At 47.1% G+C, this 14,490-nt stretch overlaps 2 protein-coding genes across 2 annotated transcripts; both read left to right on the top strand.

Moving 5' to 3' along the window:
• Positions 1 to 5,972: 5,972 nt before the first annotated feature.
• On the top strand, positions 5,973 to 7,819 carry LOC120648788 (organic cation/carnitine transporter 2-like). Its single transcript, XM_039925448.1, has one exon. It carries the CDS (start codon positions 6,020 to 6,022, stop codon positions 7,649 to 7,651), a length of 1,632 nt encoding a protein of 543 aa, XP_039781382.1. The 5' UTR covers positions 5,973 to 6,019; the 3' UTR covers positions 7,652 to 7,819.
• A 3,733-nt stretch (positions 7,820 to 11,552) lies between these two features.
• LOC120648110 (organic cation/carnitine transporter 3-like) lies at positions 11,553 to 13,148 on the top strand. Its single transcript, XM_039924868.1, has one exon. It carries the CDS (start codon positions 11,553 to 11,555, stop codon positions 13,146 to 13,148), a length of 1,596 nt encoding a protein of 531 aa, XP_039780802.1.
• Positions 13,149 to 14,490: the final 1,342 nt, after the last annotated feature.

The raw sequence follows: 14,490 nt of genomic DNA, 5'->3' as shown, positions 1-14,490 counted from the left end.
AAATGACAAAGGGAATGACGGCGAATGGTGGCCAGGGTTTAAGCAATAACGGAAGCAGCAGCAATTAGTGGATTCATGTTGAGTTCCTCGTGTCAAAAAAAAAGAAATGGTTAAGGATAAAATCAACCAAGAAATTATTACTTCGAACTTCTAAGCTCTATTGGTAGAAGTAACTAATAAGTACAAATAAATGATAATCGAAATCATCCGAATTGCTTCGAGATCTCGTTTTTAGTTTCTAATCATTATAGGTTTGTGAAATCTGCATCTACCAGACATCCGCGCTGACAAAAAAGTTTATAGTTCGAAATCACATGAAAAGTAGTTTCTCTAGTGTCATCCTTTAGAGGCCGCATCGCCCACCAAAATTGACATCCGACACCTTCCGTAAATTTCATGATAATTCGAACTCGATTTCCAAATCCTTCTGCAAATATATCACAATAAATCTTCGGACGCTGGAGGAATTTTATGAAATTCAATAGACTTTGGTGGGACACAGGACCCTGTCGCCCCCCCCAACGGGCGACAGGGGCCTGTCGCCCCTGGGGTGGGCGACAGGGGCCTGTCGCCCCCCCAACGGGCGACAGGCCCCCCTTTTTTTTTTTCTCCAGGGACTTCGTTGCAAATTTGAAGAAAAAAAATTACATTTGAGCCCTGTCGCCCCCCATAGGGCGACCGGGATATATTTTTGAAATTTTCCAAAACCGACATATACTTTTGAAATTTTAATTTTTTTTAAATATAAAAAAGAAAAAACCGCCGAATGGTCCCTTGAGGTCCATTAGAGATTTATGTACTTTTGATAGACTTAGCCCATTTAAAATTCGGAATTAATTATTTTCGAAATTAAAATAATTCTAGAAAAATCTAGAATTTGTATTTAAAGTCCGAAAAATATTCCAAATGGCCCGAAAATTCTAGGAAAAATCCTTGAAATATATTGGGACCTAACGAACTCAAATAAAATATTTGGAGCTCATGAGAAGATTTTGAAGAGCCTCTAAAAATTAGAGTTTGCTCTAGGGAAAATGGGAAAAGAATCCAGAAAAATCCGGAAAATTCCCGGGAAGAACTTTTGATGATAGAACACGTTTTGAAAGGTTTTTACACTCAACAATACTATGCATGTGACATGAATGCATCACCAGAAGAAGAACATCATTTAATTTGAAAAACAACCAATATTTATTTTCTTTTACACTAAATCCTCTGTGAAGAAAAATAAATGTTGAGAAAATTGTTCTTTTATTTTTAATTTTAATCACATCCTGAAATTCAAAAAATTCAGGGTGTGACAGACGGCACGGGGAGGCCGCGGCCCGCGGCGGCGCTGCGGCGACGCCGAGCGGTGCGGGGAGGCCGTGGCCTGCGGCGGCGATGGCAGGCGGCGGGCCGCGCTATCGGTGGCGGCGAGCGGCGCAGGGAGACGGCGGCCCGCGACGGCGACGGCGAGCACCGAGCGGCGCAGGAAGAGCAAGCCGTGCTGCGCGCGGGTGGAGGTGGGGGAGGGCGGCGCCATAGGTGAGAGAGGCGGAGAGGAGGCTGGGTGACGGGAGAGAAGATGGTTAGGGTTTGTGAGGTTAGAATCGGGTTTTTGTAGTTGGCCACCGTGGTGCGCTTTTAGTGGGCCGCTAGGCCACTAACGGGCTCTCGATCAGTAGGCCAAATGGCTACTATATAACAGCTAGTACACTGGTACCGTGCTAGACCCGTGCTGGCCCATTATCCGTGTCGTGTCGTGCCGACACTGCGTGTCGAGGTTTCGGCCCACGCACTACACTACGTTCGTGCCGTGTTGGCACTAACACTAAACCTATCATACCGTGCCGTGTTCGTGTCGTGTTTTTTTTGCTATTTTCTGTGTTGCCCATATGACACGGCCCATTTGGCCATCTATAACCCTGCCTGATCAGTGCGGTGACCAGCGCCGGAGCCGGTCTCGGCCGGGGCATGCAGATTGAGGTGGCGGAGATGTCAGCCAGGTATGGGCATGTCGACGTCGGGTTTAAGTATCGGCGGCCTACCTAGGCGCTAGAGGCTAGACCATGCGTCAAGATCTACCGTACAGTACCCATTGGCTCTGCTGCATCATGTGGGTTATTTTCTACTGTGTCGCTCAGTGCAGCTTAAATACAACTAGCTATTAGAGTAAATATTATAATAGACTATAAGAAGATTAAATGAGTAAATATTATAATAGATTATAAAAAGACTGAATGAGGTGTAAGAGGAGAGAGAAAAAATAGACGTAAGTTTGCACTCGGCTTCGATATCAGAATTAAGAAACTATGTGAGAGAAACAAGTAAGCCATATATTAATAATGAAAAATTAACTATTATACGAGTAAAATAAAAAATAAGCTGCAAAGATTTTTATAGCAAACAGTCAGCTGTATTATTAACCTCGCTGTGAAATAGGTTTGGGATCGGATACAATAATCATGCACCGATCCATCCTGTGACGCCAGAACGTTGAACAGTTGATCCATGTGCGCACGCACGTCTCGACCGGTGCCATTATATTTGCCACCTTTTCGACACGAGTAACTGCATTATTCCTAGACACGCGGCTCATCCATCCGCCTGTAGTAGACTATAGTAGTGTAGTTTGTCTCAGGCTGGTTTGTCTAATAGCTTTTGCACACAGTACGTACGACTCCGCCGGCAGTTTGCTGAAACACCACAACGAAACGTGCGTAAATTTTAAATGGTGTAAAATTGTTTTTAATAGTCCTGAGTACACATTAATAACATATAATTGAGTATCGACAATATAAGGCCTGGTTTGATTTTTTAAGTAGCTGTTACATCACATGTTCAGATGTCAATTCGAATGTTTGGATGCCAATTTAATATAAAACTAATTAAATAAGTTGCAATTAGAGCTCTAGATGAATCTATTAAGTATAATCCCTGTTTTAAAAAACATTTTAAAACTACATTTAATCTTGATTAAACTCTAAACTTTGGCCTAGCGTTGCGTTTAATCACAGCGTCGTTTAATCACAAAAGACGTTTAATCTACGTTTAATCACAAAAAACTCTAAACCGTAGGCTAGCGTTCACCTAGCGTCTAGCGTTTTTTAAAACCTTGAGTATAATTAATGCACAACTAGTGGATAGTTACTGTAGCAATTAGTGGTTAAATTATGAACTGATTAGGTTTAATAGATTCGTCTTGTGATTAAGTCACGACTTATAAAATCAGATTTGTAATAAGTCTATATTCAGTGCTAGGCTGGGAGAGACGGAGAGTGGGAGAGGGATTGGGCTGGGGCAAACCGGGCTGATTTGAGATTTTGGACCGTTTGAGGGTAGATGTGCCGGCAGTCGGGGAGGGAGTTGGATTGCTGAGGTATTTTGGGGCTAAAAGAGAGATACATGTTTTTAGTAGTCTGGGTTGTTGTATCATTCTTATTTTTTCGAATCACATAAATAGAATACATTAAATATACAAAATTTTGATTAAAATAATAGGTATTTAACTGAATGCCACTAAACTCAATGGAACCCGCCTCTTGCTAGCAAGCAGCCAAGCGCCAGGTGGGTGATGTGCGATCGAGTGCCGAGGAGAGGTAAGAGGCTTGAGTGGAAAAAGTTAGTAGGCAGCGTCGGTCTGAATTAGTAGGTAAGAGCAAAAGGCAGAGTTGGGTGGGACATTATTTGGCTTAAAATTAAGTAAAATTTGGGTCAGCCTGATGGGGTATATATGATAAATCATAGTATCAACAAGTCAATCATTGTCCCAGTATATATAGCATGCAGCAGCTTTTGGCACCAATATAATTCGTGCCGACTGTCACGGTCCACGGAAGGTGGAAGCTGCAGAAAACGTTAGATTGTTTCAGGGTTGTTCCTTGTTTCAGAGCCAATGCAACAAGCCCATCGTGGCCACCGACCACCCTAGTCCGGAACGAGGAAGCGGCCGGCGTCGTCACACCCATCGCCTGAAAACTTTCGTGCCGTGCCGCTCTCGGCCGGGCCGCCCACTACTGTCGGCGGCCGCTCGATCGGATCATGCATCGCCGTACGTCCTCGACCGCTCACGCCATGCGTACGAGCTCGTGCTCCAACCGTTGCGCGGAGATGGGGGAAAGGCAAGAAAGGTGTGTGCGCGCGTTTAATTTGCGCCGGCGGGCGGGCGTACATTCTCCATACCTTTTATTTGGCCCGTCAATCTGCAGCGGCAGTGAGTGTGTAGGAGAAATATGTGATGTCATCTATCTATTATCTTATTATTTGACCAACAAACGGAGCCTCCACGTTCGCTCTTAAGACCTAGAAATTCCCATGTTAATCGGAGAAAAATAAAAATTACCCACCACTGCCATTACGATAAAAATTAGCCTAAAATATCCTTATGCCTAATTAAAAATCACCCACCAATGTCATTAAAAAAATTAAATATAAAATATCATTTAACTATGTATCAGTTACAAATATATACTATTAATAAAAACTAAAGCTAACAACAATCAATCAAAATGAAATAAAAATACGAATAATTATCTGCATAATATTATTAATGCTCAACAAATCAAATTGTTAATATAGGTAGATTATAGTTGAATTGTTTTAATCAACAATAAAACATAATTTACGATAATAAACAGGATGATGTATGGTAAAAAAAATAGTATAATCTTTAAGTAAAGATACAACGACATGCAAATTTTTTAATTTTCAATACTAGTCGCGCAAATGCGCGGGCTATACGCCTAGTTATTGTTAATATAGAAACTGCTCTTGGTTATACATACATGGTATGTGTTACTGTACAGACCACATATGTATGCATGCAGGAAGTGATGATGAGCATATCTATATTCATTTCAAACTGTCAAACACATACGCCGTTAGCATTTCAACTTTTCCAGGATAATCCTAATAGAATCATAAGAACATCTCAACGGCCCCCACATCTTTTGGCATACAATATGTTATAATTACCGAATGGTGCAAAGTACCTATAATCTACTACAAAGTGAAATAGAGGCATTGACTTTTATTGTCGCATGTGTTGCACGGCTACGCAGTGGTTCATTTTTTTAAGCCGTGTTTCTACGTTCTGTTCATATTTTATTTTCTTCAAAATAAGCATGTCAGAAATCGAGCTCGGACGACTGCCCCATGTATCAGCGCCACTTGTGGACAGAAATTCATGACAGAATGGTTGCGACTAAAGCTACTCCCTCCGTCCTAAAAAACAAATCACTCTAGGATTCAAATTTTGTCTAAAAAATAAGTTATCTTACCCTATTTAGAAATTGCATGTGCATGCAAAAAACAATTTAAACTAAATAAAGGTAATAAATAGGAGCAAAAATGGTCATTTTATGTTCTTGTTAATTTATTCTAGTATTTCTAGAATGATTTGTTTTTTTTAGGACGGAGGGAGCTAGTATACTACTACTAGAATGCAGCTAATTTACCGGATCGATATTTCCGATGATAATGCAGATATTGCTTGAAAATAAGTCCATGAAGATGTTCATTTCAAAAATTTCAAAGCTAGAGTGCATGGCATCCAATAGTCATATATTGCTAGTTTGAGTTGGTGCAAGCCAACTTAAATAGGAGGATGAACTGTATCTCTGAGCCGTTGCCTGTTGTGAAGCCTGCATGAGAGACGACAATAAGTTTTCTGACCTCTTTTTAGTCTATCTGCTATTAGATCCGAAATGCATACCAATAGCATTGTTTTATGTTTCTTTACCTCAAATTTAGATTTTTGGTAGTTTAAACGCATTCTTCTAACAGATATGCCTTGCGGAATACAGAATGGTTGATTTTGTAAGGCAGAGATGCGTGTGAGTATAAGCTTTTTGTTTGTAGTAGCCTAGTAGGAATCTGCTCATACTAGGCGTTTTACACTTGCGAAGCACCAGAACTCAGCGCAGTAGCAGCTAGCCCCCTGCAGCATAAATACGGCTTCCGGCATGGTCTGATGGTCTTGGACTCGCAAGTTGCAAACCGATCGAAGAGGAGCCAAGAACAAAGACGACAGTTAGTGTCCATGGCCGACGACGACACGCCCACCGCCCCCCTCCTGACCAGCCACAAGGCCAAGCCGGCGGAGGTGCCGTCTATCGATGACATCATCGAGACGTGCATCGGCGGCACCGGCGCCATGCAGCTGCTCAAGGCTTTCCTGGTGGTGTTCGCCAGGGCCTTCGACGGCCAGCTGCTCTTCATCTCCGTGTTCACGGAGGCCGAGCCGCGGTGGCACTGCGTCGTCGCCGGCGGCGACTCATCGTCCTGCTCGCGGCCTGCCGCCGCCGCCTCGCCGTGCGCGCTCCCGCCCGGCACGTGGGCGTGGGACCGGCCGGCCGGGGCGTCGGTGGTCTCCGAGTGGGGCCTCAACTGCGCCGGCCCGGCGCTCGTCTCCCTGCCGTCGTCGGCGTTCTTCGCCGGCTGCCTGGCCGGCGGCTTCCTGCTCACGATGCTCGCGGACTCGCTCCTCGGGCGCAAGAAGATGCTCGTCGCGGCCCTGGCGTCCATGTCCGTCGCCGGCGCGCTCACCGCCCTCGCGCCCAACGTCTGGGCGTACGCCGCGCTGCGGTTCGCCTCCGGGTTCGCCAGGTCGATGGTGGGCACGTGCGCGCTGGTCCTCTCCACCGAGCTCGTCGGGAAGCGGTGGCGCAACGCGGTGAGCTTCGTGGCCTTCTCCTGCTTCACCCTCGGCTTCCTGTCCCTCCCGGCGGTGGCCTACGCGCTCCGCGAGGTCTCGTGGCGGAGCGTCTACTTCTGGACGTCCCTGCCTTGCCTCCTCTACGCCGTTCTGCTCTACTTCCTCGCCCAGGAGTCGCCGCGGTGGCTGCTGGTGCGCGGCCGGACGCAGGAGGCCGTCGAGACGCTGCGGCAGATCGCCTCGCGCAACGGAGGCGGCGGCGGCGCGACCGCCGGCAGCAGCAGCAGCTTGTCCATGCTGCAGAACGCATGCGCACTCGCCATGTATGAGGACTCCGGGACCAGAGCTGGCGGCGTGTTCGTCACGCTGCAGGCGATTCTGGAGCGCCGGTGGGCGATCCAGCGGCTGGCCGCGATCATGGCGGCCGGCTTCGGCGTGGGCGTCGTCTACTTCGGCATGCCGCTCAGCGTCGGCAGCCTGGGGCCCGACCTCTACCTGAGCGTCGCGTACAACGCGGCGTCCGAGCTGCCGTCGGCCGTGCTCTCGTGGTTCGTGATCGCCAGGGCGAACCGGCGCGGCGCGCTCGCGGCGCTCGCCGCGGCGGCGGGGGCGTGCAGCCTCGCGTGCGTCGCCATCCCGCGGGGCGCGGAGCCGGCGCGGCTGGCCGCCGAGCTGCTGTCCTTCTCCGCGACGAGCACGGCGTACAACGTCATCCTGATCTACGCCATCGAGCTGTTCCCGACGTCCCTGCGCAACTCGGCGCTGGGGCTGGTGCGGCAGGCGATGGTGCTGGGCGGCGTGGTGGCGCCCGTGCTCGTCGCGCTCGGCCGCGAGCGGAGCTTCTGGTCGTTCGGCGTGTTCGGCCTCGCCATCGGGTGCTCCGGGCTCTTCGCTGCCTGCCTGCCGGAGACGAGAGGGAGGAGCCTGTCCGATACCATGGAGGAGGAGGAGCGCAAGCAGGCCGCCGGCTCATCAGCCGCCGTTGATAAGAACAGTGATGATAGTCACCTCGTGTAAGTACGTAATTAAGTTCAGGTAATTAATGGTATTTTTGTTTGTGATGAAGCAAGCATTGTACCTATCGCTCATGTAGCGTGTACATTGCCCGACAGATGACACATCATACTGTATACCGTACGTATCATCTTTGTAACGAGTGCTTGTTTTGGGCTGTTGCTATAGCTATGTTACATTACACCTTGTTTTTCTGCAATATTGCATGTTCTATATGATGAGTCAATAAATTTGTTATTTTCAAATTAATTAACTAATTTATTGTATTGGACAATTTCCCAATTCAAAAAATACTTTATTGAAATAGAAAAGAAACATGAGAATAAGTGCATGTAGAGCATTATGTATATGAAATAGAGCAAAGGTCGTACTTGAAAGATAACATGAACAAATAACAATGTTGTATGTATACCTGGATCCAAACTCTCTCTCAAGGAGAAAGCGTAGTAGTGGTGGAAGGAAAAAAGAATGGTATCGTTTAAAAGAAAGGAGAAAAAGAAGAATGATAGTAGTATGCAGGTGCGGAGGTAGACGGAAATTTTGAGAGGTGGGGCACTTCATAGGACTAGAAAATATGCTTGATTTTCAAGCAAATTAAATATGATCAAAGTTTAAAGGTGATTTGATTTTTTTGTGGGTGCGTCCGCACCCACAACTTGTAACATAGCCCTGCCCCTGGTAGTATGATAAAGTACATTTGGTGATAATATTATGATGATAGAATGGTATTAACACACTTGGATTCTTGATGGTAGAGTGGTACACATTTGTTCTGAAAGTGGAACAAATAAAAGCCCCAGCAGTTTTAGACGCAATTAAAATCGCTAATTGTTTCGTTCAAAAAAAAATAAAATCGCTAATTGTACCATCTTCGAGGACACTAATATTCCTGCTGACTTCCCAACATATTGCGAGCTTTGTTGGAAATGGATGCTTATCTGTACTTATGGAACCAGAGCCAAGAGATCTACATGAAACATGGAGCAAGCAATTAAAATCTACGTGCTTCTGCTTAATTTGTGGAACGCCTCCCCACCGGTACACGGGACGAGTTGGGCATAGCTGCTACCGTTCCATCCAATGGATGTTTGTGTTGTCCACAACATGGAGAGCAATCCTTGTTTCCTCCTTCCTCAGGAGACATGGAGTTCTCTGATGAGGATGCCTAAATGCCTACAATATTTACTACTACCTTTGTTACAAATTGTAGTTCATTTGACTTTTTTGACCCCAAAATTTGACCACTTGTCTTATTTTAAAAATTTGTACAAATATTGTCAAAATAAGTCATTTCTTGAAGACCTTGTATTGATAAAGCAAGCCACAACAAAAAAGTGATATCATGTGTCATCTGAACAACGTGATTTAGTCAGACTCCTATTCTGGAGAGCTTGGTCAGTTCGTAATAACATTGTTCATCGGGCCCAATATCCATAGAAAATTTTGTCCACTTCCTTTTGAGCTATCAGGCAACTCTGGTGGAAGTTCAACAAAACAATGTACATGACACAAAAGGTAAAAGGCCGACCTGTGAGACTAGTGAAAATAACATACATCGTAGCAAAACTATTACGGGGAAGACTAAACTCCATACATGGCTACCACCAAGAATGGGCTGGGCAAAAATAAATGTTGATGGTGCGTTTGTTGAACAAACCGGAGAGGCAGGTATTGGCATTTTAGCTAGAGATCACTCTGGGAGTGTTTGCTTCTCAGTTTGGCGCGTCCTGTTCCACTGCTCATCCCCCATTGATGCTGAAGTTCGTGCCTGTATAGAGGGCATATGTCTAGCTTCTCAATGGATACAAATGCCCGTAATTATAGAGTCTGATTGCTCCCGGGTGGTTCATGCCTTCAGTTCATCCAAGGACAGGTACGAGATTGCTTTTCATGTTAAAGAAGGAAAGGATCTTATGCAACTTCTGCAAGAGGTGGAGATAGTACAGGTAAATCGTGAGCGAAATTCTGCGGCGTATTTTTTAGCACAACTAGCCAGGAGAAATATGCATTCAACTGTGTGGCTAAGGCAAGTGCCTAGTTGTATTGCAAACAAGTTGATCTTGATTGTACTTTGTCTTCCTAATCAATAAAGCTCGCGGTTTACCCTAAAAAAACAAAAAAAGTGATATTTTGCACCAATTTTTGAATAAAACGAGTGGTCAAACTTTGGGTAAAAAAAAATCAAACGAACTATAATTTGAAACGGAGGGAGTACATGGCTATTTTGTCTGACGTTTGGAGAAATTTTTAGATATGTATTATTTTATGCCACGAAAAAATAGCACGCTATTTTCGCGCTACAACGGGGCGAAGCAAGTGCCGCAACACTATTGCTAATTTTCGCGCTATTGGTGTATTGGCGCTGTTGGGCCGCTAAACGCGAATAGCGCCGCTATTTTTTCGCTATTGCTACCAAGCCAAAAATAGCATGCGCGGCCCGTTACTTCATTGCCTTTATGGCTGTTTAGTGTTTAATGTTTGCTGTTTGTGTGTGTGAAACTATGAACTTATCTAGCTTTTATTGCTTTTATGACTTATGTTATCAAGTATCAACTTATCATTGATTATGTTGGTTGTTATTATGTTGGAAACTCATGGATTATGTTGGTTGTTATTATATTATCAATTTATCATAGATTTTTATTTTTTCCTGTCACTTGTAAACAAATAGCGCTGCCGCTATAGCGCGGCCATAGCGGCGCTATAGCGCCAATAGTGGCCAGGAAAGGCCAAACGCTATTTTCAATAGCCCGCGATTTTTTCGTGGATTTTATGACAAAATTGGCCAGGTCTAATTAGGTTTGGGAAATAATTGGGCCAAATAGAAAAAAATGTAACGTGTCAAATTTGGCCAGACAAAAGAACGTGCTTGACATGGGCCAAGCCCAAAACAGACTAGGCTCCTTTTTTAGGCCGAAACAAACTAGGCTTAGCCCATAATGAAGCGGTGGAAAAATGATTAAATTAGCCACCAGTAGTTTTCACTCCCTCTCAAAAAAAATCAGTAGTTTTCACGGTCACTGACTACTGGTAATTCACAAAACACTACTCCCTCTATCTTAAAATATTATATTTTAGATTTTTTTTGAAGTCAAACATTTTAAACTTTGACTATGGATAGTAGGAAAATAATCAAGATCGGCAACATGAAAATGATATTATTACCCGGAAAAAAATAAAATGATATTATTGATACAAATTGAAATCAACTATTATAATATGTTTTTTATTCTAAATTAACTATTTCTAAAAATATTATTAGTCAAAGATGAAAATGTTTAATTTTGACCTCTAAAAGTTGTTATATTTTAGAACGGGTAGTACTAGAAATGCCCTAATGTACCATCCGTTAAAATGGTTTCCGTAGCAGCGATTACATGGTCAGCAGGCAGAACACTACAATCATTCCAAGGGTCCTAATCAAATCGCGAGAACATATCGCCCTTCTATTATTATTAATTACCGAGAGGTGTACTACCGCTGACTATAGTTTATAACTATATAGAAACCCAATATAAAGAGAGACCCACTTGTAATTGTATACGTCGCATGGGTATGCCATGCTCATAAAAAAGGAGACGGTATCTGTTAGCGATCAAGTTCAGATGCGCATGGGATTCAGAATCAACGCCAACAACAACCTCAACCACACACATACACACACACACACCAAAAAAAAATCGTGACATACTATTTGCAAATACCTAGTGCATGTGCATATGAACAGAGAATTTTTCTCCAAATTCCTTCCTAATCATACGCGTATAAGCTTTATTTGCCTTCTGCCTGTAAGCTTTTCAGATTTGCTTTCTAGCATGATCTTTATACTTGCAACCTTCGAGCAGACAAGAACAAAGGCCAACGAACTCAACCAGCACGCGCACCCACAACCGTGTCAATGACCATGGGGGACAACACGGACACCGCCCCTCTCCTGACAAGCCGCAAGGACAAGCCGGCGAAGCCACCTTCCATCGACGACTTGATCGAGGCGTCCATCGGGGACACCGGCGCCGTGCAGCTGCTCAAGGCCGTCTTCGTCGCCTTCGCCTGGGCCTTCGACGCACAGCAGGTGTTCATCTCGGTGTTCACGGACGCCGAGCCGCGGTGGCACTGCGCCGGCAGCAACTCCTCGTGCACGCCAGGCGCAGCGGCCGCCGCCGCGCCGTGCGCGCTCCCGGGCGGCACCTGGGAGTGGGATCGCCCGGCCAGGACGTCGGTGGTGTCGGAGTGGGCCCTCCAGTGCGCCGGCCCGGCGCTCGTCTCCCTCCCGGCGTCGTCGTTCTTCGCCGGCTGCCTCGCCCGCGGCTTCCTGCTCACGACGCTCGCGGACTCGCTCCTCGGCCGCAAGAAGATGCTCGTCGTGTCCCTGGTGTCCATGTCCGCCGCCGGCGTGCTCACCGCCTTCGCGCCCAACATCTGGGCGTACGCCGCCCTGCGGTTCGTTTCCGGGTTCGCCCGGTCCGTCGTGGGCACGTGCACGCTGGTCCTCTCCACGGAGCTCGTCGGGAGGCGGTGGCGCGACACGGTGAGCGTGGCGGCGTTCTTCTGCTACTTCGTCGGGTTCCTGTCCCTCCCGGCGCTGGCCTTCGCGCTGCGGGAGGCGTCCTGGCGGAGCATGTACTTGTGGACGTCCGCGCCTTGTCTCTGCTACGCTGCTCTGCTCTACTTCCTAGCTCAGGAGTCGCCGCGGTGGCTGCTGGTGCGCGGCCGGACGCAGGAGGCCGTCGAGACGCTGCGGCAGATCGCCTCGCGCAATGGCAGCAGCGCCGACACGACGAGCTTCTCTAAGCTGGACGCGTGCTCGATGAGCGACGAGACCGGGGCGAGCGGTGGGGGCGTGTTCGCCACGCTGCGGATGATATCGGGGCGGCCATGGGCGATCCGGAGGCTTGCGGCGATCATGGTCGCCGGCTTCGGCGTGGGCATGGTCTACTTCGGCATGCCGCTCACCGTCGGCAGCCTGGGCCCCAACCTCTACCTGAGCACCATCTACAACGCGCTGGCCGAGGTGCCCTCGGCTGTGCTCTCGTGGCTGCTCATCGCCAGGGCCGGCCGGCGCGCCTCCGTGGTGGCGCTCGCCGCGTCGGCGGGGACGTGCAGCCTCGCGTGCGCCGCCATCCCGCGGGGCGCGGGGGCGGCGCGGATGGCCGCCGAGCTCGCGTCCTTCTTCGCGACGTGCACGGCGTACGACCTCATCCTGATCTACGCCATCGAGCTGTTCCCGACGTGCGTGCGCAACTCGGCGGTGGGGCTGGTGCGGCAGGCGATGGTCCTGGGCGGAGTGGCGGCGCCCGTGCTCGTCGCGCTCGGCCGCGAGAGGCGCTTCTGGTCGTTCGGCGTGTTCGGGTTCGCCATCGGCGGCGCCGGTGTCTTCGCGGCCTGCTTGCCGGAGACGAGGGGGAAGACCATGTCGGACACCATGGAGGAGGAGCGCAACGAGGCGTCTTGCACCAGCACAACCCCCATTGCCAAGCATACTGATAGGGACCTCGTGTAGTTACGCATGTTTGACAGCACAATAATTTATTGTAGTTGGAAACTTGGAATTTCCATAAAGTCGGTGCACTAGTATATAAGTATACCCGGCCCACATGTTCTTGTATGCTTGTACGGGGAGCACCTCTCGAGTAGACCCTCTAAATAAACTCCCATCTTATATTCGGAGAGTGGAATAGAAAAAACGCACTCCAGCAGACTCTCTAGAGCTCTCATTTTGGGAAGGCTTCCAAATCTCTTTCTCCACTTACTAATCTGGAGGGTCTCTAGGGATCCCCTGCCCACTAACAAATGGATCCCAACCTTTAAACTAAAAGAAGAAGGTGAAATTTAGAGGCTACTGCTAAAGTTGAGGTAAAAAAAAAAAGAAAAGTAGCCCTCAAAAAATAGAGGGAGCCCTCACTCAAGAAGTACAAGATTTGATTTTAGGGCCATTGCTGGAGATGCTAATAATATTTTTGACCAATACAATTTTGTAAAATGCACATCTTTTTTGCACACAATAATATATTTGGAACATCTATCTATTTATTATTACTAGTATAATGTTCGTGTGTTGCTACGAGTAATATAATAGACCTGCATAGTACTATGAACTTTATTTGTTCACTTCATGGATGGCCTTTTACTACCCATGTTTTCTTAGAATTTTTTTTCACCTTTTATATATAAAGATATGACTTTGTAGAGCAAATGATATTATCACCACATTACTAAAATAACCATAAGGTTGCGCCAAGGCGCGCACAAACTACTCGTTACACTCGGTCAATGAGTGCTTGCATGAATCTTGTGCACCACAGAGGCCGCAAGAGCTATGCTGTGTCATGTGGGCTTTGGCTTGGTCAGGCTTGAAACGAATATGGCACCATTTATGTCATTTCGAGTGATTTTGGTGATCGAATGACAACACAACACTTGGACTAATATGATTGTTAAGATGACCATTCTCAGGGTTTTAGGTTCAAGAGATGACAAAGAGAAAGAGAAGATAGGCGTAGCAAGGCCCGAAGGGCTGCCCCTACGGGGGTTCCGCTGCTTGTCGGAAGAACCGACGCTATGATGTTTGGTGCAGGAGGAAATCGAAGCCAAATCAGCCTATAGGCACCGGTTGAACCGACGGTCCAAGAAAGGGCATCGGTGCATTGGGCATGCTGTGTACCAGAGACGATGTCAAGTGCCCAGGAGAAGTTTCTTCAGCACCGGTTCAACCGACGGTGCATCGGAGTATTGCGTCGGTGCATTTACGTCAGCAGAAGAGAAGAAGGCTGTGAGTGACCAGTTTAACCGACGGGCAAGCATCGGTTCAACCGGTGGTCACTGTAGCAGCAGTCAGAAGCTCA

Source organism: Panicum virgatum, chromosome 9K, assembly GCF_016808335.1.
Source record: "Panicum virgatum strain AP13 chromosome 9K, P.virgatum_v5, whole genome shotgun sequence".
NCBI lineage: Eukaryota > Viridiplantae > Streptophyta > Magnoliopsida > Poales > Poaceae > Panicum > Panicum virgatum.
Note: the sequence above shows the minus strand (reverse complement) of the source record. Positions and strands in the feature narration are given on the sequence as shown.

Bases quoted from the DNA above. Each gene is read 5' to 3' on its own strand.
- LOC120648788 (XM_039925448.1), top strand. From the start codon at position 6,020: ATGGCCGACGACGACACGCCCACCGCCCCCCTCCTGACCAGCCACAAG.
- LOC120648110 (XM_039924868.1), top strand. From the start codon at position 11,553: ATGGGGGACAACACGGACACCGCCCCTCTCCTGACAAGCCGCAAGGAC.